The 26,009-nt window shown below is 48.2% G+C and overlaps 1 protein-coding gene across 11 annotated transcripts in view; it reads right to left on the bottom strand.

Moving 5' to 3' along the window:
• The window catches only part of MYLK (myosin light chain kinase), a 247,068-nt gene that overhangs the window by 87,559 nt on the left and 133,500 nt on the right, over positions 1-26,009 (bottom strand). For all 11 annotated transcript variants that reach the window (XM_072964016.1, XM_072964017.1, XM_072964021.1 and 8 more), the window contains 5 exons: positions 24,580-25,097; positions 23,817-24,023; positions 17,357-17,491; positions 14,191-14,343; positions 845-982 (listed from right to left, as the gene is read on the bottom strand). In XM_072964016.1, coding sequence (XP_072820117.1) covers positions 845-982; positions 14,191-14,343; positions 17,357-17,491; positions 23,817-24,023; positions 24,580-25,097 — 1,151 coding nt within the window. The remainder of the gene's footprint in view (positions 1-844; positions 983-14,190; positions 14,344-17,356; positions 17,492-23,816; positions 24,024-24,579; positions 25,098-26,009) is intronic.

Raw genomic sequence — 26,009 nt, 5'->3', positions numbered from 1 at the left:
GGAGGCTGCATGGTGTCAGGCTCTCTCAAGGAGAGAGACGACCACCACCTATCTCTGATGGGTTAGCCAGCACATGTCTGGGGCCAGGTACAGAGTGCCTCTGATTCCTATCAACTCGAGCAAGGAGTGTGTGCAGGGGAAGGGACCCAGCTCTCTGCTGCATCATCCCAGGACTGCCTCCAGCCTGCAGGAGCAGGGAGTTCATCCGAGGATCCCTAAAAGCTGAGTGCACAGGTTCTCTTCCAGCTCATCTTTATCACTTCTACAGCTCAAAAGGAACTGAAAAAACAGAGTGATCTCCAGGCTGTCAGCGGGATGGACCAGAGGCCAGCATGAGTGTGTGTCAGTAAGTCTGTGCCAGGAGACTTCTCCAGCTTTTCTTATTGGCCTCTAGCAAGGACTGTGACCTCTCACATTGGGCTGCTCACCCCATGCTCTTGTCACCCCACCCCTGTTTTAGAAGGATGTCTGCTCCATTGCCTCACCTCAAAATCTGAACAGAGCAACTGAGACTATCTTCCGAGAGTTGGGAAGCTCTCAGAGCATCTGGTTTTGGACCAATGTTCACAATCTTCCAGCTACATTGGCTACATTATGTTTTCAATTAATCCCTCACCTCTGCCACCTTCTTACCCTGGACCACTCAAACTTGAATCCAGAAAATCTGCCCAAAGAAAAGCAGAAAAAAGGGGCCAAGAGGCTCCACTTCTAGGGGCCACTGACTGGCAGTCCCAGACTGATTTTCAGGTGGATCAATGATCTGAGCAGGACGTCGGGGAGCAACCCACGTTGCAAGCATGCTCGTTTTCACATATACCCCGAGGAGAGGGATGCAGGGACAGACCTGACACCTGGACTGTCATGGTGACCTGGCTTCCGTCCATGACTCTGAGATCAGAGAGGCCCTGCAGGAAGAGGGGTGCGACGGGCTTGCTGGGGGCTGCGGACAGGAGGTACTCCCTCTTCTCGTCACTCTTCTTTTCTGTGTGGCAAACAATGTAGGGGGAGCACTCATTCACTCACCTGACAGACACAGGCTAAATGACCACTTGGCACATAAGCGTGTTGAGGCTCAGGCTCCCAGCAGAAACTGAACCGCGACCAGACAATGAGTCTGGGAGGCCCTGGAGAGGACTAGGAACAAAGCGTGCCCATTCCCTGCTTGGCATGACAGTGCTCTTGCCTCCCAGCAGTGAAAGGACGAGGCCCCTGTCGGGCCAGGCCAAATCTAGGCTCTGGTTCCTCAGGAGAACTTCCAGCGGGGAGCCAGTACTTGGCATCTTATGATATTTTTTTTTCTTCAATGTTATTTACTTTTTTGAATAAGTGATACACTCATATGGCATAAAATTCAAAAGGTCCAAAGAGTATGTGTACCATCTCCTTTCTACCCCTGTCCTCTGGGCAACTGTCTCTCCCCAGAGGCAACCAATTTTCAGTTTCTTGTTCATCTTGCCAGCGGTTGTCTACATGTATAACAAACACAAACAAACTCTTTTATTTGTCTTCTCTTAAATAAAATGATAGCACATTATACACAATGATTGGCATCCTGCTTTTTCTTCTAACAATACAGTCATCCCTCTGTATCTCCAGGGTATTGATTGGTACCAAGACACCCTGCAGATACCAAACTCTGCAGATGCTGAAGTCCCTTATATAAAATGGCATGATATTTGCATATAACCTAAAACCCTCTTGTATACTTTAAATCATCTTAGATTACTTCTGATACCTAATACAATGTAAATGCTATGTAAATAGTTGCTGGGGTGTGGCAAATTCAAGTTTTGGTTTTTGGACCTTTCTGGAATTTTTTCCTCAAATTTTTTAAAACTAAGAAACAAATCCTTTTTAATACACAATTTTAAAGGTTACTTTCCTTTTACAGTTATTACAAAATATTGGCTGTTTTGTACAGTACATCCTTGAGCCTATCTTATACCCAAGAGTTTGTATCCCTGACTTCTCCACTCCTATGTTGCCCCTCCTCCTCTCCCAACTGGTAACCACTAGTTTATTCTCTGTATCTGTGCGTCTGCTTATTTTTTGTTATATTCACTAGTTTGTTGTATTTTTAAGATTCCACATGTAAGTGATATCATACAGTATATGTCTTTCTCTATCTGGCTTATTTCACTTAGCATAATGCCCTCCAAGTCCATCCATGTTGCTGCAAATGGCAAGGTTTCATTTTTTATGGCTGAGTAGTATTCCTACACACACACACACACACACACACACACACACACACACACATACATATATATACATACATATATATACACATACACACAGACACACACCCCCACATCTTTTTTATCCGTTCATCTGTTGATAGACACTTCGGTTGCTTCCATACCTTGGCAATTATAAATAATGCTGCTATGAACACTGGGATGCATGCATCCTTTTGAATTAGTGTGTTTGTTTTTTTCAGACATATCCCCAGGAGTGAAACTGCTGGATCATATGTTAGTTCTATTTGTGATATGCAGTTGGTTGAATCCGCAGGTGCAGAACCTGGGGATACAGAGGGCCGACCATATATCTTGATGTCTCTCATAAAACAGAACTGAGGAATTTCCTTGTCATTTCCTATGCTTCCATGATGCTCCACTGCCATCTCCTGAAATTTTAAGCACCTTGAAAGCCGAAGACACTACATCATGAGAATGATTAAAACTGAAGACCGATCACCCTAAGTGCTGGTGCTGGCAAGGCTGTGGAGCGCTGGAACTCTCTGACACTGTCAGGGGGAGTGTACACTAGCACAGAGCCTTTTGAAAACAGTTTGGCAGTTTCTTAAAAAGTTAAACACACATTTATGATCCATTCATTCTACTCCTGAGTATTTACACAAGGGAAATGAAAGCACATATCCATACAAAGACTTGCACACGAACATTCATAGCAGCTACTCGTCAGGGCCCCCAACAGAAAACAACCCAAATGCCCATCAACAAGTGAATGAGTAAGCAAATTATGATATAGTCATATAATGGATACTACTCAGCAATAAAAACAAATGGACTAATGACAGACGTTCCAACAGGGACAAATCTCACAAAAATTACATTGAATGAAAGAAGCCAGGCAGAGAGAGAGTACATACTGGATGAGTCCATTTCTAAAAATTCTAGAAAATGCAAAATAGAGTGACAGAAGGGCTGCTTGGGGCAGAAGTTGGAGGGATGGATTGTAAAGGGGCACAAGGAAGCTTTTGAGGGTGATGGAGATGGTCATTTCCTAAATTGTGGTGAAGGTTTCAAATCAAACACCATCAATATATGTGGTTTGTTGTACAGCAATACCGCCTTGATAAAACCTGGAGGGAAGATTTTTCTCTCTGAGAGAGGGAGGGAGGACACCAGCTAGTCAGAGACAAGAACTAGAATGACTCTCTGGGCTCAGGGCTGCCCACTGACCCCCCCACTCCATTCTCTGGGGAGATGGGTTAGCAAATGAGCTTCCCACTGTTCCTGGAATCCTCCCCAAGCCGGGCTCTGACCTGCCTCAGGTGAGCTGAAGTGAAGGAGCAGCCAAGAGGCTGAGCTGGTGTCCATTTCCCACACAGGACAGCCTTGTCCCAGCAGGACGAGCTCACAGCTGCCCTGTCTCAGATCTTTGCCCTCTGTCCTGTAGGCCAGGTGGCTTTGACCTTCAATAACTCTTTTTCACCTTTCTGTTTTCTGTCTTTGGGGGAAGGGGGAAGGGGGAAGGGATAGGGACAAAGAGGCTATGGTATCTCTAAGTTAGACTCTAAATCTGAGGGGAAAGGGACTGTGGTATTTGGGGCTCTTATTAGCTTAGGGCCACACATACAGATCTTCTCCAAGAAGCCTGCAGGGATACCTTTCCAGGGTGCTTCACATACCAGGGAAAGGCCTAACTCCAGACTGGCCACTGAATTTTTATCTGCTGGCAGAGAAAACAAAATACGGCCTACTACAGAGCACTTCCAGCATGGCCTCTGGATCAGAGAGGCTGTAAGACCCAGGGGGCAGCAAGACCTGGGAGGTGGGAGGACACTTTCCCCCAAGGTAGGTGCTGTGTGAAGGGCACAGAGCTGCAGTGCAAGGGGAGACAGGGTCCATGACCAGAGGATGCGCTCTCCAGCCCATTCTGCTCCAGCCCCTGGCATCACTGCCTTTGACAGAGGGGAAGCCAGGCAGCCCTGGACTTGGCAGAAGTCCCCAGGAGTGGGTTCAGGGACCCCAGTACTGGAAATGCAGAGATCGCCTTTCTCTGGGCTGCAGTGGCCAGGGAAGCAGGCTGCCTCGGGAGAGTTGAGGAATTTCCTGTCTTGCACAGACTTGAGGCTCAAGGACAAAATGTTTTCACTTGTCCAGAGCCCTCCCTGTCCCCGCCTCTCTGCAGTCTCAGTCAGAGTGCCCAGATTCCCAGAGCTCCCTGCAGACAGGTTCTTATTCCTGGGCCCTGAGGGAGCATCAAAAACTCCAGGTCTCTTTCCTTCAAGCCAGTGGCAGCTCTTCCTTGGCCCCCACCCTCTCTCAGGTCTTCCTACTGCCCGGTTTGTCCTGGCCTGGGGCTTCGGTAAAGCCAGGTCACCCTACAGGTCTAAATGCATATCTGTGCCTCTCTCTCCTAGGAGGGCAGCCTGGCACTGCCTTCCACGTGGCAGCTCACTGGTTCTCTGAAAGTCGCGGAAACGTAGGATCTGAGGTCAGGTCCTCTTCTTGGGTAAGTCACTGCCTCTCTCTGAAGCTCAACTTCCTCATCTGTATTTAAAGTAATAACAGTATCATCACAGGGCCCGGGGTTTTTAAAGAGATAATGCATGAAAATACTTTGTCCGACTATCTGTCATCAAAGTTCGCACTGGTGGGAGGCTGGCACAGGGGTGAACTCACACCTACCCACTTGGGCTTAGCTACTGGGTGGGCTCCTCAGCAGAAGAGAACAAACAGAGACTGGGCCCTTGCCCCAGGATTACAGGATTTGTGACCTGAGGCAAATGCTGTTAGGAATGCAAATATGTTGCTTAAAAAGATCATGGATGTATATAAAGTAAATTGAGAACAAACATTCACTGCCCTCCCTCAGGAGAGAGATGAGTAAGGGTGACTGAACTGGTGGGACCTGCCTGGGGCAGCATTTAGTTCCAACCTCCCCCATACCTCTGACCTGTTCTGTCCTCCCCGAGGCCCCACAGCAGGAACAAAGAGAAGAGGGAAGTGACTGGGAGAGAATGTGTAGAAAGAATCTGTATTCAGACCTGCCATTGGGGGTCACGTGGGACTAGAGCTGCTGGGAATCGGGGGAGTGAGTGGCTATGTCATCCTCAGCGTTCAACCACCCCAGAGTCTTCACAGGGGGAGAAAACCAACCCCCTACAACACTCTGGGCTGGGATTCAGGAGCCAGTGAGGATCGCAGTTTTAGGGCAAGCAGCTTCCTCACTCAGATCCTGAAACCCCAGCCCCAACCCCACCGCCCCCTTACTGGTAGAGAGGCCAGAACATGTTCAGGTGAAGTGACTTGCCCAGGTCCCAGAGACAGTTACAGGCAGACCTGGAGCTCACACCCAGGCCTCCTGACGGCAAGGCCAAGATGGTCCAGAGGCCATCTCTTCCACAGGAGCCAGTCACCTCCAGCGGCGCCTGTGCTGAACTCTCCATGAAGGTAAATGTCTTATGTGGACCCCGATCCTACCCTTGACAAAAGAAAAAACTAGTGCAGAGAAAGGAAAGCCAGGTGAAAAGGGCAAGGTGTGTGTTTCATTTAATTCCAAAGCCACACAACTTATTCTGGCTCATCTGTGGCCGACAGACCATGTATCAGTTTATGCTCACCGTCCTGCGCACTTAGCTAGAATAAGAAGAGACAGATGGAAACAGGTGCTCTGAACTCATAGCTCTAGCCATGTAACCTGAAGCAAGTTCCCCAACCTAAGCTCAGTGTTCCCTCCTCTAAACTGATACGAATACGGTTACCAACTATTGACGATAACGCAATAGTGATATGGGTGACACATATGTCATCAGTATAGCACATGACAAACACTGCAGGGTTTCAGATGATTCCAAGAAATAACACAGTAAAACAGCTACAAGAATATCTGGCATATCATAAGTATAAGAATAAATGTTTTGTGCCTTTCCTAACCCAACCGACTTTTTTCGGTTGGGTAAGCTCAATTTGACAGTAACTATGATGAGAAAAGTCTCTCAAATCAGGATCCATATTTGATCAGGCAGAGATCTGAAAGGTGTCAGCTGCCACTGAGATAACGTTGTAACAATTCCATATAAAGTTCAGCACTTGGATTCTAAAGGACTCTAAAGGATGTCTGCAGCTCATTCAGTGTTATCCTTAACACCTCTGCGGTTGGGCAGATTGTGCCCTCATTTTACCGTGGACAGAGCTGAGGCTCAGGGAGGGAAGCTGGCTTGTCCTAAGAGGTCGGGGCTGACACGGCCAACAGGGTCCTGGCCTGGACGCTCCCCTCTACCACCCTGAGAACAAAAGCTAGTCACCCAGATTCCACGGGAACTTTCTGTCACCGTGTTCACACCCAGAGTTCTCCTGGAGATGTATCTTCTGGGGTTGTGCCATAGCAGTCATCTGGCCCAGTCCTGGTTTGAGGCAGGCGTAGGTGGGCCAGGGTCTGAGGTGAGAGGCCCCCAGCAGCCATGGCACCTCAGGGAACCTGAACCTCCTTCACTGGGTAGGGGTGGGCACTGGCTGTGGCACACCAATAGCAAGGGTCCCTGGGACCCAGTGCCAGGCTCACTACCCAGCTCAAATGGGGCCAGACTAAACATACCCCAGGTTTCCCCTGCAGCTGTGCTTCCTGCTGCTCTGCTGACCTTCCTGGAGTCCAGGAAGGCCCAGCCTCCGCGATTTACTAGCCTAGGACTAAAGATCTGAAGTGGGCTTATCTGTTGCTCTAGTTCTTGGCCAGCTGGCCAGTGACCCTCCACTCACTCACAGATTCTGCCGTTAAACTGAGCAGCCAGGTACTGGGTGCTCTGTTTCATTCTGAGGGAAGGCAAAAGGATCAGTCCTGCCCTCCAATGGGAAAGACAAGAACTGAGATTAAGAACGCTAATAAGCAGTTATGGACAAGCGAAAATAATACCCTGTAGACTAAAGCTGTAGCAGGACTTGAGAAAGGGGAAGAGGAGCCTGAGGAGAGGAGGGAGAGAGGGGGATGTGGGAGGGGGATGGAGGAAACAGGAAGGAGAGAGACACACAGACCCTACAGCTCAACAGACCCCCGAGTTTTCCCTCCTTGGCCATTTTTGCACTGTTTTAACTCATCAGAAACTGTTTTTGAAGACAGTTCCTAGTCATAAACTTAAACAATTCTTGCTCTGAGGAAGCAGAAGTATCAAACAAAGGACTTCCTGGAGCCCCAGAGCAGCAAAGTAGAAAGCTCTGGGCTGGGCCTAGAGCTGGCAGCCGGGCTGTTGTGGCAGCTGATTTGACCTCTGGGCATTGTTTTTCTTCATCTACAAAGTGGAGTTAATTCAAAAATGGAAAGTGGAGCACAGAGCCCACCCAGGCCCAAGACCAGCTCTCAGCCCAGCTCCAGCTCATGCCTTACCAAAGATTCTGGGCCTGGGCCTGGCCCTCATACCCACCTGGAGTCTCAGCCCTACTTGCTGCCTTGTGCTGTGGGATAATACAAACAGTGTCATGACACCAGACTGAAATAAAGGCTGTTTATTTTCTGCTTGGGAGAGAAAAAAAAAAAAAAAGGAAAATGGATTGTGGTGGGAATTAAATAAAACAAACCAGCTTTTCTAACTGATTAGATTTTGTCTGTCAAAACAATCTCATTAAAAACACTGACTGACAGTGGTCTTAGTTTAAAGCACTTACTGCTTTAACTGGTAAACCCAATATTCGATTTTGAAAAGCTCTTATTTGGAGAGTTAAGTACACACACAGCAGGCGCTATTTGTTACCTTTCTCATTAATTCTTATACAGTCATCTGTATAATCCCATTCCTCAAACCTGCAGTCTCAGAACGAGACTCTGACTTCTCTTGGGCTTGAAATGAAGAATCCCTCAGCCTCTGTCCCGGGCTGGTGTGATCTCAGTGTCTCCCTCTACACTCAGTAATTCTCCTGTTCTTCCCCCTGAGTCCCTCCTCTCTTTCTAAGGGTTTAGCAGGAAAAACAATTCTGAATTTCTCCTTAGAAGCATTTTCCCCACCTGTCAACTTTCAGCAGCCAACCTGATTCTCTCTAAAGCACCCCAAGTTCCTGGAGCTGAATTTGCATTAAATACACGTGTTTACACATTGAATCATCTGCCTGGAAGATGGCCTCAGCAGGCTCCCAGCTCATTCAAGACTTGCGTCAGATTGAAACAAAAAATTACGGAATGTTCCCTTTAAAGTGTGTAAATAGGTGACACAAATATGAAACAGAGACAGAATGCTGGTATGAAGTATCCTACCACCTGAAGAGCTCCCCAGCGCCCCCACTAGAGGGACCACCTCCCGTCACAGCCTCCGACCAAGTCCTGCTGTCAGAGCCTCAGGCTGTCTGTCAGCAGCTCCCCTACTTCTGACACAGGCACCCCTGGATCCACGGGGGTCACCAAATAAAAGTGGACATGGAACAGTGGCTCTCCCCTGCTTCCTAACATCCCTCCCCCACACCCCTCAGGCAGGCAGACACAGGACCTCTTGAAAATGCATAGTTGGGGGAGGAAAAATGACTGCCTTTATCTCAGATCTGCTGACGGTTTTCCTTAAGCTTTGAACCTGAGCTATTTCACTTGCTCATAAAAATACAAAATACCATTCCAACAGCAAATCTGATTCACTCCAAACCCTGTTATACTATGGAAATTCAGCAAATCACCAAGTGAGAGGTGGTGGCACAATCCTCCCTTCTGCCTTTATTTGGTGCTCAAAATCCAGCAGGGTCTAGGGATCACCATCTAGCCTCCTCCTTCCCCTGCATTCCAGGACTGCTGACTCTAGAGGACTCAACAAGGAAGGTGACCCTCACCCAGCTGAAGTGAGGCCCACCCGCTCCCCCATGTGCAGGGCATTTATGCACCGTGCAAATCTCGGGGGACGCCTGCCACCTCTCTTCCAACAGAAGCCCGTCTCCTAACCAAATCAACCTACTTGAAGAGTCAGCAAAAAGTCTACTTCTGTGGGCACAAACAGAGATCCCCCCATAGCCTTGTTCTCTCTTTTGGCTCCTCTTCTCCCCACTGACTTCTCCAGAACCTAGGAAGCAAACGAGAAGACGTGGCAACGAAAAGGACAGGAAACGGCTGCTGTCTGACACCCCCAGGCCTCTCAGCAGTGACGACAGGCTTGCTGCCTGGCAGGCAGGGGTCACTGGGCTGCAGCCTTCTGCCTGCCTTAGAAGTTACACTCAAACTCTGAACGAGACGGTACAGCATCCAAACCAGCCGATGTCCCCTCCCGATGCCTGCTGGAGGCCTGCCCCCCGATGGAAAAGACAAGGACGGAGATTAAGAGTGCTTAGAAGCAAATGAATGCTAGGTACGATCTGCAGAGGGCTGTGGAAGTAGGCAGTGATACGGCTGTAACTGTCCGATTAGTAAAATGGGGCTCCAGTTCCCTGACCCGGACACAAATGGACAGACAATTGCTCAGCAGGACTTCTGGGACAGGAAGGACCCCATGGAGCACACCACCATGTCTGTGGTATCAACTTACATAAAGCTAAAGTACTGGTTATAAAATAATTTAACATTTATTTGCTGGCCTTCTTAGAATTTAGAAGACTTTCAACAGATGTTGCAGGTGGACTAAGGTTCTTAAAAAAACAAACAGAAAGACAAGTTAAAACTGATGTTCATCCTTCTGCTTCAGTAAATTTCTCTTTAGCTAACATAAGTGTTAAAAATGTTTTCAAGGGGTGGGAGGGATGCTCAGCGGTAGAGCAGGTGCTTGGCTTGCACAAGGTCCTGGGTTCAATACCCAGTGCCTCTGTTAGGGGGAAAAATGTTTTCAGTGTTTTTAAGCTCATGGAGGGGAAGGTCCACACCTGACACCAACTGGACAGATTCTACAGTGTCCAAAGGACCTGCCAGTGTCTTCCAATCAAAATGGTGGGAGGCTGTCAGGGCTCAAAGCTGCCCCACAGAGGGCTTGTCACTCATCTGAAAACCAAATGAACTTCTGATGCTTTCACTGTCCAGTGAGCGGCTAACTTCCCTGGTGCCTGGAGCTTTCATTAAGGGACTCTTGATCAAAACAAATACTCTAATAAACAGGCTCATTAAATTTTGGTTTTTATTTTAGAAATCAGGTTTTGTTTTGTTTTGCTCTTTGTTTTTTAAGTCACTCACATTTTATGTCCTTAGGTCCCTTTAAGAGGCCCAGCTGGCTTTCAGTTAAATAAACAAACCATTAGGCTGAGACTCTATGTTAAAATGGGCACAATTAGCAGGTTAATAAATTTAGTCACTTAAGAATTTTAGCCTTGACAAAGATATTCCAGGGGGAGATAAATTAAAATATTCTAGCCTAAAGAAGCCCCCACTACCATCATGAGTCAGTGTAAATACACTGAGCTATTTACACTCCCTCAGATCTTCCTGGGTCCTGCAGGAATTTAAATTAACCCTCCTTTAGGCTCTGTCCTGGGTCAGCAGGGAAGACTTTCATTGCCTGTTAACTACTGGGGGCTTTTTTTCTTAGCATGGGAGGAGGAAAGAAGGCATATTTGCTGGGGGGCTCTTGAGAACTGGCCTGTGAGTTCTTTGAGTGGTCCCATGAGCCCTGAGGCCCAGGCAAGGGAGGAGTTGGAGGCAACGCCCCTGCACTCCTGGGGAGACTCACCCACCTCAGTTTCTGTTTCATGAATTCACTGAGCACACACCCACAGAGCAGGCCCTGTGCAATAATGAATAAGACATGGTCCCTGCCTTCAAGGAGTTTATAATCTGGCAAGGGAGACAGTCAAGCAATTAGAGTAAAAATTCCCAGTTAGAATAAAATGCTTTCTCCTCAGCCCTAGAGGCCTGCACCATGTCGCCCAGCCTCTCTCTCTGAACTCATTCTCTACCGCTTGGTCCCCCACTCCCTTTGCTCCAGCCTCACCATCGATGAATAGGCTGACCTTGTTCCCAGCTCAGGGCCTTTGCACTTGCTGTGGGGCCTGCCTGGAGCACTCTTTCTCCAGTTCTCTGCTCAAAAGGCGTCTCCCCCATGAGGTTTCCTCCATCACTCAGCTAAGAAAGCATCCCTTCCATCCTCTCTCTATTCTCACTGTCTTAATAGCACTTGTCAGTATTTGGTTAAGCCAGGTGTGGGTGACTGCCCGTCTCTCCAGCAGAATGTAAACGCCATGAAGGCAGAACCTGTCTGTGCTGTTCACAGCAGCTTCACCAGAACGACGCCTGGCTCAGTAAAGACCTGTTGATACCTAAGCACAGTGATGAGGGACGCAGTGCTGGTAAGAGAACTCATCCCAGAGGAAGTGACACCTGTGGGAGGAAGTCAGCCAGATTTCGAGAGGAAGGGGTTACACAGGGGAGAAGGCAGAGAAAGAAGGGGAAAGAGGCCACAGAACTCCCATCAGAGTGCCAAGCCAGCAATTTCTGGATGATTGCAAAACCCTGGCAAAAGGATAAAGAAGTGAGAAAGAGTACCCAAGTCTGGCCTTCAGCAAAGTACAGCTGAGCTCTCTTCCAGCAAGAGCTGCCCTTGAACCTGTTCCTCCCTGGAAACCAAACCAAGGAGGGAGAGGCGTGGCTGCATGGCGCCCTCTTGTGGCCAGAGCTCCCAGAACAGGGCGCTGGAGACCACGGCTTCAGTGTCTGGCCCTACATCTCCCGTCTCTGATTCTCTCTTGCCCTCACCCAGACCAAATGAACACACAGACAGAAAAACCACCCACTGTGGCAAAGGTGATCCTTTGGTGTGGCCGCTGCTTAGACTTGGCCATTTGGACGATTTCATCTTGTCTAAAGGTCAGGGCTGTGTTGGACAATCGTCATGCCAGCCCACACTCACTGAGCACTTTCCACGTTCTGAGGATGCTTGTCTGTTTGTTAAATCAATCCTCACAGCACTGGGGGTGACTGTCAGTGTCCCCACTTCACAGAAGAGGCAGTTGAGGTGGGGAGAGCTGAACAGGGCTAGGGAGTGGTGGGCAGGACCCACACCATGCGGTCTGCTCCACATCCATACTCCAGCCATGGCCCGGTGCCACGCGGAGAGGACAGAAAGGCCAGGCTTGGGCAGCTGAGGGAGAGGCCAAGACAGTGGTCAGCACAGAAGGGGACAAACGCCCCTGCAGTCACTCCTGCCCCTGGAGCTGCCCAGAGACTGGAGCCAAAGAAGCTGCCAATAAAGTCAGAAAAACTCCACAGCTGAGGGTGGTGTGGGACGTGGCCTGGAGCCTCCCGGGTTGCCTTGGGGCGCGGAGCCAGGGGTGTCACTGTGCCAGGCTCGGCCTGCCCGCTCCCTGCACAGATAGCCCCGGTGCTGCAGGCCCGAGCGCGTGGCCGAGTCTCTCACCATTTATGGTATCTGAGCCTCTGTTTGGCCTTCACAGGCCAGTAAATCCCCACACTGGGAGGGGGTTCTCACTCACACAGGGCTGTTCTCAGGGCAGATCCAAGTGGCTCTGGCAGAGTTCTTGCCGGGGACCTCTCTGTTTCTGCTTTAAAACATGATTGGATGGGCTATCACTCAGGCCCCCCCCACCTCCCACAGACCTGGGGGCAAGGATGATAGCCCCAAAGTCTTCCTGATCCTTCATAACCCCAGTAGGGCTGTTAGCTCAGCTGGTCTCTTCAATCCAGTCTAAACATGGGCAGCCCAGGACAGGCTCTGGATTAGTGGGGGGTGGGCTGGAGCCAGCAGGGAGTCTCAGACCACAGACCCATCACGCACCTCCTGGCTCTCTCCACGGCTATAAGCTTTGGGGGAGGCCACGTGGACCTCCAAGGGGGCCCCTGCTGGGAAGGTAGGAGTGGCTCCCTGGCCCGATCTGTTCTCCTTTTCTCTTGAGTATCATTACCACAATCTCCCCAGGCCCCTCAACGAGCCAGGAGAGAGATCTGTGAGGAGAAAGGGGCTGGAGTGTAGACCAGAATGCTGTGACCCAAGTGGGGAGGGGTGCCAGTCTCCAGGTGTTGACTCCTTGCCAGGCACTTCGGAGGAATCAGAGAGTCTGGGAGTGTGCCCCGCCTTGGCAGAGAGCCTCCCTGAGCCAATGGCAGCTGTGCTCTCCATCAGTGCCATCCTTTATCCCTAGAGGGTGACACTGGGACCAGGGGACTCACACTCTGGAGAAAGGTAAGGCCAAGGGATGAGCAGGGGCTTGGAGATCTGGGTTCGAAAGGCGAGCGTGGCCCACTAGCTTGGGGTGCTTAGGCCAGTTACACTGACTTCTTGAGACCTCCAGACCCTCCGTGTGAGGCAGGAAGAGCACTGCCCCCCACCCCTGCCCCCCCACCAGGGCTCTTGGGGGACAGAACCCTGGGGGACAGAGTGAGGAGGCCTGTCTCCTGCTAGTCTGCCGGCAGCAGGGCATGGCGCACCCGGTCCAAACACCCAGGCCCCAGTCACACGCGGGAGCTGGGGGCCCAGGCCCGGCTGAGGGTGGGAGTCAGGCCCACCTGAACACCCTTCCCCAGCACTGTCACCACACCGGCTGATACCACAGTGCAGACAGATCTGTCTTAAGTCTGTGGCTCCCCCTCAACTTCCTGGGACTAAGTGCTTAGGGCTGATAAATAAATGACCATGATAATTCAATTGCTGGACACCAGGCTGGTGATGTATCAGAACAAGCCTGGATAGAGGGGAGGAGCAGGGGCAGAAGGAAAAGGGGGATAGACTGTGACCCTCTGGAAGCTTCAGTACCACCACTTGTAACCCAGTGTCGCCCAACACATGGGGGGTCATTTGTGAGAGCTCAGTTCCTATGGGGATATGTCGTCTTTCAGTGTGTGTGGTTTCCTGCCTACCAGACTGGGAGCTTTTTGAGCTAAGAAAGTCTTTGCCTCTTTCCCCTGCATCTTCCCGCAGCCCCGGTGGGGTGAGGGTATGGGGTATTGGACTCATGTCCATCTCCCATAGCAGAGCCTGGTTACTGTAAGCTCCCGGAGGGCATCGCCTCCACCTGCCTGCCTTTAGGAGCAGTACCCTTTCCCCAGAGCAGATGTGTTCGTAGGAAAGATGCTGCTAGAGAGGTGCCCAGAGGCTCCTACCTCGGACAGTGACCCGGGCGCTGCAGGACACCTGCCCCAAGGTGTTCTCGGCCAGACAGGTGTACACGCCATCGTCCTCCGGGAGGGCATCCTGGATGTGGAGCTCAGCCACACCAGCCTCGCAGGTAGAGTGAGCGTACTGGATGGGCTGCTCTGTAGAGGGAAGCACAGGGAGGCTCAGGCCAGGGAGCACACGGTGGCGGGGATGGGAACCCTGTCCTCATCAGGGCTGCTGTTGTCATGATGCTGCTGTTCCCCATATTTGCTCAGGACCCTCCTGCCCCAAGCCAGCTGGACAGAGGCTTGAAGGGTCCAGGGGGGAGAAAGAGACAGGTGCTAGGGAGGGAAGAAGAGGGAGAGATTGTGTGGGGTGAAGGAGTGAGACTGGGGCTGGGAGGACTTGGCAGAGAGATTTTGGAGGCATTTAGAATGAAGGACAAGAAGGGACATAGTTCTGTGCATTTTGTTTAAATAAAGAGTCCCCAAATCCACATCCTAGATTTCACAGAATTCTGAGCCTGGAAAGAATCTTACAGGGTCATCTGGCCCATAGCCCAGCCTCAGGCAGAACAGAGCTCCCCTAGACTGAACATGAGGCTCCTGGCTCCTTTTAGATGTCTCTAGAAACAATCATCCCATTTCCCACTGCGGATATGTATCAGAGGCAATTGTGCACCCTCAACCTGATGCTGCAATGAGTACATTTTAGGATTCATAGAACAGATAAACACAGGGAACTAAAAACGACTCTGGCCTCTTCTTCCAAGAGACCCTTGCATGAGAGGCCCTTTATTCAGGTCACATAAAATCCTTTGTGGAGAAAGAAGTGTGTGCTATGAAATTCAGTGGTTTCCTTAATGCTGTATGTTCCTGGGACTTATCATTCCAGGATGTGGGCTTTCATTTCCAGGAAAAGAAAAAATCTCATTACTGAAGATTCTGGCCTTAGAGCAGGAATGTGTCTGTTCACCATATAGGAAGCAACTGTCAGTTTCTTCCTTTGTCAGCCCCAAGGTCCTGGTTTGCACTTCATAAAACTGGGGGTGCACAGTGGAAAAGGGAGAAAGTACAGAAAGAGGTCCTCTCCCTGCAATGCAGTGTTTTCTTCTGCACATAGCAACACTTCACGTCTCCATGACAGTCTAGCAGAGCCTGCCAAGCAAGCCACAGGGCCGGAGGGGAGAGATTCCACTGGCCTGACTGCACTTCATAAAAGTGGGGCTGGGGGCTGGGAGAGCCAGGGGCCAGGGGCCGGCTACTGAGAGGACTGGACACCGTTCTGTGTGTGTATGTGTGACTGTGTGTGAAAATGACACCCTAAAACCTCTCCTCCTTGAGAATACCAGTACATTCCATAACTGCTGTCAAAGTGCCTCTACTGTCGAAACTTGCGCCGACAAGCTGTTTGAGAGCTCTCCTTTCACTGGAAAATGACTCATATCGGTCCACAAGCATGGGGTAGAATGGTGGCCCCAGAAAGGAGCTCTTGGCCCAGGGCATTCAGAATTGGGCGACACAGAATGCCCAGCTCCAAGACTGGTAAGACCAGAGAGGGAGGCCAAGGGTCCCTGATTTGTGCACGATCACCCTCTAGTGGGAAGAGTGTGAAAATGCCAAGATTCACCAAGGATAAGAATGTGGGTTGCTTTTCAGTCTGGAGAGGTATAGACCACAGGTCAGCAAACTTCTGCTCGTGGGCCAAATCCCACCTGCAGCCAGTTTTTGTATAGCTGGAAAGCTAAGAATACTTCTACATATTTTAAATGATGGAAAAAAATCAAAGGGATAATATTTCATGACATGTGTGAAAATTATATGAAATTCACATTTGTATTCATAAATAAAGTTGTAGTGCAACACAGCCACACTCACTCACTTATGTATCGTCTCTGGCTGTGATTTGCACCACAACAGCAGACTTGAGTAGTTGTGACAGAGACTGTGGCCTGCAAAGCTGCAACTGGCCTTTTATAGATAACCTTTCTTGACTCCTGGTCTGAACTCTGAGCCAGACAGAAGGGAAACGCTCTTACTCAGATCCATGACTAGCCTTAACATCCATGCTTTGTTCCAGCATCCCCTCAATCATGGGATCCGACAGGAGCTCTGTCCATAGTGAGGGGGGAGCAGAGGGAGACCCCAATTCTCACCTCTCTGCCCAAGAAGACCACACTGAGGAAGACTCCAAGACATCTTCTCTCACTGACTGAAGGTCATATTTCTAGCAAAGTCTAAGCAAACTATATGGATGAGGTCAATGGCACAGAAATGACTGAGGGCTATTTGGTGCACAGGTAACAGGTCGCTGCTCCCTTAAGGAGCCTATTCCATCAGCTGTGAGAGCTGGCCAAGACCCAAACCTTCTATTCCAGCCCATTTCCTCACCAATAAAGAAGCCGACACCCAGAGAGGTAAAGTGGGGTGTCCAAGATCATCCAACCACCCAACCAACCAAATATCCTCGTCTCCTACTCCTGGCAGATTTTCCTGCATCCTCTGTGCGGATCCCCAAACAGACCCCGCTCCATTACATCAACTGTATGGATTGTTCTCAGTTCTAATAATAGAGTTCTCCCATACTTTTGGAATGGAAAGACTTCTTTTAAAAAGAGAAGGGTTATAATATATAATAATTATTTTTTAAAGGACTTGGCAAAAAAAGAGTTGGCATGTCTCTATAGGATTTTAACATTAAAAAGAATTACTGCTCTATGAACCCCCCAAATCACCTGCCACTAAATCAAAGGCAAGATCCCATAAGCAACTGCTACTGTGGTTCATTAATTTATTGGTTTATTTTTTCATTTATTCACTCAAAAATATTTGTTGAGGGCCTACTATAAGCCTGTCATATAAAAAGGAACTAAATTGCTTGTGCACCTATGTGCCAGGCATCTCATTAACTGTCTTATATAAAGGATCTAATTTAATTTTCACAATTGCCATCTGGAAGGCATGTTGTGCAGAAGAGGAGTGGAAGGCGCAGATGGGAGTAAAACTTGTCCAGTGTCCATGGCCAGGGGATAGCAGACTCCCAGGTCCCATGCTCTCTCTGGACCTGTGCTTCCTTCTTGTGCATAAATGGTTTAGAGTGATAAGTGGGGAAGTCAAGTGAGAGTGCAGGCAGAGCCAAAGGGCCTGGGGGGCTGCAGCTGCAGGAACTCACCGTTGAGCAGCCAAGTGATTCGGGGCACTGGGATCCCCTGCACCGAGCACTGCAGCACGAAGTCCTGTCCCTCAATGACGGCACAGTCCTTCAGGACACTGGAGAACGAGGGGGCCACTTCCTTCGCCGTTAGCCCTGTGAGCGCAAAGAACAGACAGGCTGTCTCAGGTCACAGCTGGCTGGTTCTGGTGACTGACTGCAGACACCTCACTGCCCTGGGTGCCCAGGGCTTCCTCGGCGGCCCGGCTTTGCCTTACCCATCATCACACAAGGAAGCAGGCAGCACCCCTGCTGTAAGGACCTGAAGCCTGAGGCAGAGGGACTGGCAGGGGCCTTTCTACTGTCACCAAACACCCCAGGTCTGGGGGTGCTCAAGACCTGGGCCAGCCTCCTCTCCTCTGAGACACGGGTGCCCTTCACCTTGTCTTGACTTTCACTACTCTGGAGCATCCCCAGAGCACCTTCTTCCCCCTTTCTTAGTCCTATTCTATTTTCTGGTGTCTTTGATTGTCTTTAACCTGTCCCATCCGACCCTGCACACGCTTATGAATCTCTTCTTACTTGTAGAGACCACATGTCCACTGGTGAGGAAGTTTCAACTTTAAATAATTAGAACTTTTTTCCAACTCCTGACAAAGACTCACATAGGTTCTAGTTTTCCAACCTAGGCCAGTGGCTCAGAGCCACCAGGGGCCTGGGACGATGCGTTACTAAGTCCCCCCGGGATCCTGATGAACATTCTAGCTGAGAATTACCAGGCTGGACTTTCCCCAAGCCTTCTACATCAGTGAGTCAGGGAGCATCTTGTACTGGGGACCATAATTAACAGATGGATAATCTCTTCTACATGGTGCAGAAAAGTCAAGGTGGCTGACAGCTGAGAAAAGGCAACTATATTTGCTGATTAGAAGACATCTCACTGGTGCTTTTCAAGAGAAATTATTCAATACAGTGATGAGGGGGAAACTATATTAAACTGCAAAGGTTTAAGGGCAAAAAAAAATATTGGAAGGCTTCCTGGGTACTTTTCCAGGTGTGACTGTGACAATACCATGAGACTGCTACCTTTAGCTCCTTTTACTGCTGAAGTTAAAAAATTTTTGAACGTTAATATTGTAACCTGTAACCTTGCTGAATTTTTCAATCAGTTGCATTTCTCTACACTAACAATGAATCAACAGAAAAAGAAAGTAAAGAAACAATCCCCTTTAAAATAGCACCCAAAGTAATAAAATATCTGGGAATAAATCTTAACCAAGGAGGTGAAAGAATTATACACAGAAAACTATAAACCACTGATGAAGGAAATTAAAGAAGACTTTAAAAAATGGAAAGATATCCCATGCTCTTGGATTGGAAGAATCAATATTGTTAAAATGGTCACACTGCCCAAGGCAATCTACAGATTTAATGCGATCCCTATCAAATTACCCAGGACATATTTCACAGAACTAGAACGAATCATAATAAAATTTACATGGAACCATCAAAGACCTAGAATTGCCAAAGCATTACTGAAGAGAAAGAAAGAGGCTGGAGGAATAACTCTTCCAGACTTCAGACAATACTATAGAGCTACAGTCATCAAGACAGCATGGGATTGGTACAAAAATGGATATATAGACCAATGGAACAGAATAGAGAGCCCAGAAATGAACCCACAAACTTTTGGTCAACTCATCTTCGACAAAGGAGGCAAGAATATACAATGGAATAAAGACAGTCTCTTCAGCAAATGGTGTTGGGAAAACTGGACAGCAGCATGTAAAACAGTGAAGCTAGAACACTCCCTTACACCATATATGAAAATCAACTCAAAATGGATCAAAGACTTAAACATAAGACAAGATACAATAAACCTCGTAGAGGAAAATATAGGTAAAACATTATCTGATATACATCTCAAAAATTTTCTCCTAGAAGAAATAAAAGCAAGAATAAACAAATGGGACCTAATGAAACTTACAAGCTTCTGCACAGCAAAGGAAACCAGAAGGAAAACAAGAAGAAAACCTACGGAATGGGAGAAAATTTTTGCAAATGAAACCGACAAAGGCTTGATCTCCAGAATATATAAGCAGTTCATATGACTTAATAAGAAACAACAAACAACCCAATCCAAAGATGGGCAAAAGACCTGAACAAGCAATTCTCCAAGGAAGACATACAAATGATCAATAAGCACATGAAAAAATGCTCAATATCACTAATTATCAGAGAAATGCAAATCAAAACTACAATGAGATATCACCTCACACCAGTCAGAATGGCTGTCATTCAAAAATCCACAAATGACAAACGCTGGAGAGGCTGTGGAGAAAGGGGACCCCTCCTACACTGCTGGTGGGAATGCAGTTTGGTGCAGCCACTATGGAAAACAGTGTGGAGATTCCTCAAAAGACTAGGAATAGACTTACCGTATGACCCAGGAATCCCACTCCTGGGCTTGTATCCAGAAGGAACCCTACTTCAGGATGACACCTGCACCCCAATGTTCATAGCAGCACTATTTACAATAGCCAAGACATGGAAACAGCCTAAATGTCCATCAACAGGTGACTGGATAAAGAAGAAGTGGTATATTTATACAATGGAATACTACTCTGCCATAAAAACCGACAACATAACACCATTTGCAGCAAAATCGATGCTCCTGGAGAATGTCATTCTAAGTAAAGTAAGCCAGAAAGAGAAAGAAAAATACCATATGAGATCACTCATATGTGGAATCTAAAAAACAAACAAACAAAAACAAAGCGTAAATACAGGACAGAAATAGACTCATAGACAGAGAATACAGACTTGTGGTTGCCAGGGGGGCAGAGGGTGGGAAGGGATAGACTGGGATTTCAAAATTGTAGAATAGATAAACAAGATTATACTACATAGCACAGGGAAATATACACAAAATGTTATGGTAGCTTACAGAGAAAAAAATGTGACAATGAGTGTGTATAAGTCCATGTATGACTGAAAAATTGTGCTGAACACTGGAATTTGACACAACATTGTAAAATGATTATAAATCAATAAAAAATGTTAAAAAAAAAGAAAATTATACCAAAAAAATTTTTTTTAAGATTTTTTGTTTGTTTTGAGAGGTAATTGGATCCATTTCTTTATTAGTAGTTAGTTTTTTTTTTAAATGGAAGTATTGTGGGAATTGAACCCATGACCTCATGTATGCTAAGTACACACTCTACCACTGGGCTATACCCTCCTCACTACAGATGAAGTTAATTTCCCCTAGTCAGCCCAATGGTGAAGTGAGGCTTCACACCCAACTCTCTGACTCTACATCCGTACTTCCTCCTCCAGACCAGAGCTCCCCTAAGGGGAGAGCAGGCAGTGGGAGGGCAGATGCAAGTCAGAATGATGATGTATCTGAATGGAGCTGGTACTGAGGGAAGGGATGGACAGCCTATCTGGACATGTGTGGGGAGGCACCACCTCCACCCCTTTTCCCCTGGCTGGCATCAAATTCCCTCATCAGGGAAATGCCTTTGGGAGTCACCGAAAACAATATGGGCTTTTGTGTCAGACCAACGTGGATTAGGAATATGCTATTTTTTACAAGGCATGTGACCTTGAACAAGTCACATGTAGTGTAGTGAAGTGACACTACAGCTCAGTATTCTTCTTTGGAAAACAGCCTAAGACTGTTGGGATAACTAAATGGAACCCTGCAAGTAAAGCATTTAGCACAAAGCCTGGCACATTGAACAGGCTTTTGATGGGGTGTTAGCTGTTATTATCAGGCAGAAGTTGTGCATGGAGACTGGGCTAGCAGCAAGTTTTGGGGTGAAATACAGTGGAGAGATAACAAGAGAATTTAAGGGGGCAGTGAAGCAGAAGAAAGATTTTTTTCCCTTTTTTTTCAGCCAAGGGAAGACCAGAGCATGCTTGTAGGGAGGAGGAAGAGGCCTTGAGATAAGGGGTGCGGGGCAGACTGAAGAAATGGTGAGAGAGGAAATCATTATCAGACCCGGTCTTTGTGGTGATGGAAAGAGAAGTCTTGGTAAGGGAACCAGGCAACTCTTCTGCAGTGCAAGGGAAAAGGGAGCAAAAGGCGTCAGAGGACCTGTGTCTTGTGAAGGCTTCTGCAGGCGTTTCAGCACAGCTAAGGAGAAAGGAAGTCCAGGAGGAGGACTTCTGGAACCGCAGACTAAGGACTAAGGACTAAGACTAAGGCAGACTAAGGACTAAGTCCGCTCCTCCAGATGGGCAACAGGAACACTAGCAAAAATACTCAATGTCAGCTTTCTCAGAACTCTGCAGATTCACCAAAGGCTTGCAGCACTGTGAGGAGCCTTCATGCAAAAACAAACAAACGGCTGAATCTTGGTAAGAACAGTGAGCTTCGTGGCATGCCCAGTTCCTGCTCCTGTGTCCCAGCTATGTGGGAGCTTTAAAAACCAACATTGCCTTTCACCCCCAACTTGCTGCAGGTACAGCGTATACACCCAGCTTCCCTTTAATAATAATAGCTAACACTCCAACCAAAGCCTGCTGGTTTTCACCCTTTGGTGGACACGATGCCATGTGAGTCCCCTGTCTTAACACAGAGCCCTGGATGCTGAGGCTCGATTTCCTGGACCTGGGACCTCTGCCTAAAGGCACTCCCACCTCCAAAGGCATGGATAATATTTCTGGCAAAGAAACTAACAAATGTAGTAAAATTCCCAATTAAGAAGTGAGTCAGCACTATGCAATGAAAAGCAAGACTACTTTTCACCCTTCCCTATGGATCTCCAGTTTCTCCTCCTAGAAGTAACCTATGGACCCTTCCAGAAATGTCTATGAAAACACAAGCATCAGTTTGCATTATGTACATAGATTTTTTTTTCCTTCAATGCAAACAGTCTATGATAGACATGGCCCTCTCTGCTCTTGGCTCATCCCTTGTGCTAACATATCTTGGACAGGTTTCACCAGCAGAGTCCCCAGGTCAGGCACATTTGTTCCACTGGCTGCATGATGTTCTACTGTGTGGATGAACCAGTGAATTCTTTTCTTTTTTTCTTTCTTTGAAACATTTATTTTGGCAAATTTCAAACACATATAAAAGTAGAGAAAGCAGTACAGTGAATTGTCAAAGATCTGTTTCTCAACTTTACTAATAGCCTATCTCATTTCATTTTTACCCCACTGAGTTCCACCAAACACAGATTATTTCTGAAGCAAATATCAAAAACCATATCATTTTGCCAGTAAATAACTTATATCTCTAAAATATGTGGACTTTGAAAAAAAACTCACAAGATTTAACATCATATCTTAAAAATAGCACTAATTCCTTTATATTGAATATCTTGTCAATGCTCAAATTTTCCTGATGTTCTTATAAAAAAATTTTTAAAAAGGTGTCTCAGTCAGGATCCATGCACAATCCATGTATTGCTGTTGTTAGTGTCTCTTACATGCCTTTTCACTGAAGTTTCCTACAGGTTGTCCCCTCCTTTCCTTTTTGCTTACAATTGACGTGTTCAAAAAGTAGGTGGTTATTTGTCCCATAGAGTTTCCAAAAGCCTGCAATTTGCTGACTCCACCCCTGTGGTTTCATAAGTTCCTCAGTAGTAATGACATGGGTCTAAGGCCCCTATATAGCATCAAAAGTGAGGGGGAAATTTTATAGAGAGGCAGATAGGTGCAAGGCTATTTAACACAGCATTACAGTAGTGAAAAAATGGAAACAGTCTAAACAATCTAAATGGAAACAACAAGGCCATGTCTAAACATCATTCTATGAACTATTTTATGGCCATTAAAAATCATGTTCTCAAATAACATTAAAAATATAGAAAGAAATAGTATAGAAAGATGCCTAAGTAACACGAGCAGATTAGAATGGTAAGCAGGGTACATATAGCACGATGCAGATTTTGGTTTAAAACCCGAAAACATCATTCATTTCTGAGTCATAAGATTATATATTGTTTAAATTCCTCACCACGAGCGATCATGCATTACTTTTATAAACAGATACTACAATAAACCCAAAAGATGCGGGAGCCCACATCATCTCTCATACTCTAAGTGCGTCCATTTGGTTCTCTGCGGTCACCAAAGTGAGTCATGGCACCCTCGGACAGCTAAAGAACCTAGAAAGGGGAGTGCGCACCGGGCTGGGTGTGGGGCCTGGGCGGGTTTATTTTGAGGTGATTCTGATGTGAACTCCTCACTGGGAACCACTGTCCTGGAGCAATGACTTTGGCCTTGGCAAGCGGGTGGGGACAATGTTTCTGCCAGGTGGCACACCGTGGGTAGGGGGCTGCAAGAGAGGACACTTGTGTGGTGCATGATGCACCCCCTGAAAGTCCTCCCACACAAAAGCAAATAAACAAGAAAAAAAAAAGAATAAAAATTTTTTAAAATTAAAAAAAAAGAAGAAAACAAAAAACCAAAACAAAACAAAAAAGAAAGTCCTCCCACCGAGAGCCAGGGTGAGGAAGGTACTTACTTCTCACCAGGAGGGTCCAGCTGCAGGACACCTGGCCTCGGACGTTGGCGGCTGTGCAGGTGTAGTTCCCGCTGTCCCTTGCCCGGGCTCTCTGCAGGCAGAGGTAGTGGGAACCCCCGTCTTCATAAATTTCAACGGTGCCTTCTCGTCTCCTCACGGGGGCACCATCCAGGAACCAGGTCACTTCGGGCTTGGGGATCCCTGAAACTACAAGGCCAGATGAAGGACATAAGGCCCCTGAGAGTACTTGTAGGGTAGGCGTAGGGTAGACGGCAGGGAGGGACTGAGCCCAAGGGACAAGCTCAGTCTGATGCACAGCTGCCCTCCCGCATGAACTGCTTTCTTACCCCTCTACCCTCTGCTCCACATCCCTAAGACACAGGCAGGGTCCTTGGGGAGGAAGGTCACAGGGGTGACAAGCCAGTTCTCCAGATCGGCAGCAGAAGGGAGGAAACAGAAGGAGACCCTGAGGCTTGTTTTGGTGGAGGTGGTGATGATGGGTTTGCCGTGTAGGGTAGTCAGAATTAGGGTTCAGGGCCGATGAGTCTCCAACCCTAAAAAGTGGACCACTGCTGGGTGCTTCTCCAGAACAAGGGGAATTATTAGACTGAGTCCTTCCTGATGGGAGACCCCTTCCCAGGGTGGGGGCCCTAGTCCGAGGGGATGGTGGATACGGGAGGCTCAGATCACTGTGCTGAAGGAAGGGAGTGACCACCCCGGGGCTACCATGTGGGTGCCAGTGACCTCAGGTAGCTCTCCTCACCCTCACACTTGAACTTGACTGTTTGATCTTCACTGACTTCCTGGCTTTGGGGCTTGCTCTCAAATCTGGGGGCTGTTGTGTCCCTCTGGCTCTCTGTGGAGATCCTCCTGGGGGCAGCCTTGCTCACGACATCTTGGCTTCCCAGGCCAGACTGCCTGGTGGTGAGGGCGGCTGGCGGGGGAGCTGCGGGCCTCTCCCTCTCTTCTCTGGATGGAGAAAGTGCGCCTGAGACTGGTGCTCTCGGTTCCAGCTGGACTTTGGCGGCCTGCAGGGTGATGGTGCTGGAAGTCTGCAGGACGGGGGGCCTTGGGGCCTTTCTGGGTGAGTCCCCAGATGGCTCCAGCTTGGATTCCTGCAGGGGTGGAGGCCGGCTACTTGTGGCCCAGACAGGGGTGCTGGAGTAGTTCTTACTTCCACCTGCAGCCTCCGGGCCGTCCGGTTTCGGCCCCTGAGTGATTCCGTTGGTCACTTCCTTACAGATGTCGGAATTGGCCACCTTTGTTCCTCTCACCAGCGACCTGTTTGGTGGTGGTGGTGGTGGAGGAGGGACAGTGGGAAGAAGGAGGAACAGAACGATCACCTGGTTACTCATCACAAGCACAGACTCCAGGGATCACTAAAGCCCACAAATCAAAAGAGAATAAGAGCGAAAGTCTTTCTTTCTTTCATTTTGCTCAGTTTCCAGCCGGAAAACAAGCAGCCATCCTCGTTCTTCCCGGTCCCTTATCCTCAATCCAGTGTTCCACTTACACTGATTACATCTGCCCTTCTCGCCGCAAGGGCCACGCTGATTAAGACACACGACCAGTTTTTCCATCCACACTGGCCCTCTCTCACCCATGTTCCCCACAGCAAGCACAACCCATCTTTTAAAAACATAAATTGAATCATGCCATTTCAAGCTTAAGGATTTCCAACAGCTTCTCCACTCTACTAAGAATAAAACTGAGCTGCTCAAGATGGCCCACAGGGTCACCCTGTGGGAGCTGGCTCTTCTGCTGCATGGGCGTTGTAAGACCCCATCTCCATTGCCTGCCAGGCTGCAGCCACACGGGGTTCTTAAGGCCCCACAACCACCTCTCACCTCACCACTTGCACACATGCAACGCCTGTTTGGAACCCTTTCTCCCTTCTTCACCGAGTTCATACTACTCCTCATAGGCCTGAGCTCAAACACCAAGCTTGCAGAAAGGGGCTCTCTGTCCCTCTGCTCTAAATTAGCACTTCTCATAGAGGCATCAGAGTTTGTAGTTATGTTTTGTGAGGCTCCGTTTAAGGCCCTTCTCCACAGCAGACATCAGCTCACCACCACACCCAGCATCTTACACAGAACCTCACATTCAGGAAAGGAAGCTCCTGATGAAGATGTGCTGGGTGAGCAGGGGGATTCTGGCCTTGAACGCAGAGGGCATCCTTTGCTGAGCAGAGTG

Source organism: Vicugna pacos, chromosome 1 (genome assembly GCF_048564905.1).
Source record: "Vicugna pacos chromosome 1, VicPac4, whole genome shotgun sequence".
In the NCBI taxonomy this organism is placed as follows: Eukaryota; Metazoa; Chordata; class Mammalia; order Artiodactyla; family Camelidae; genus Vicugna; species Vicugna pacos.
This window is presented reverse-complemented; position numbering and strand designations above follow the sequence as displayed.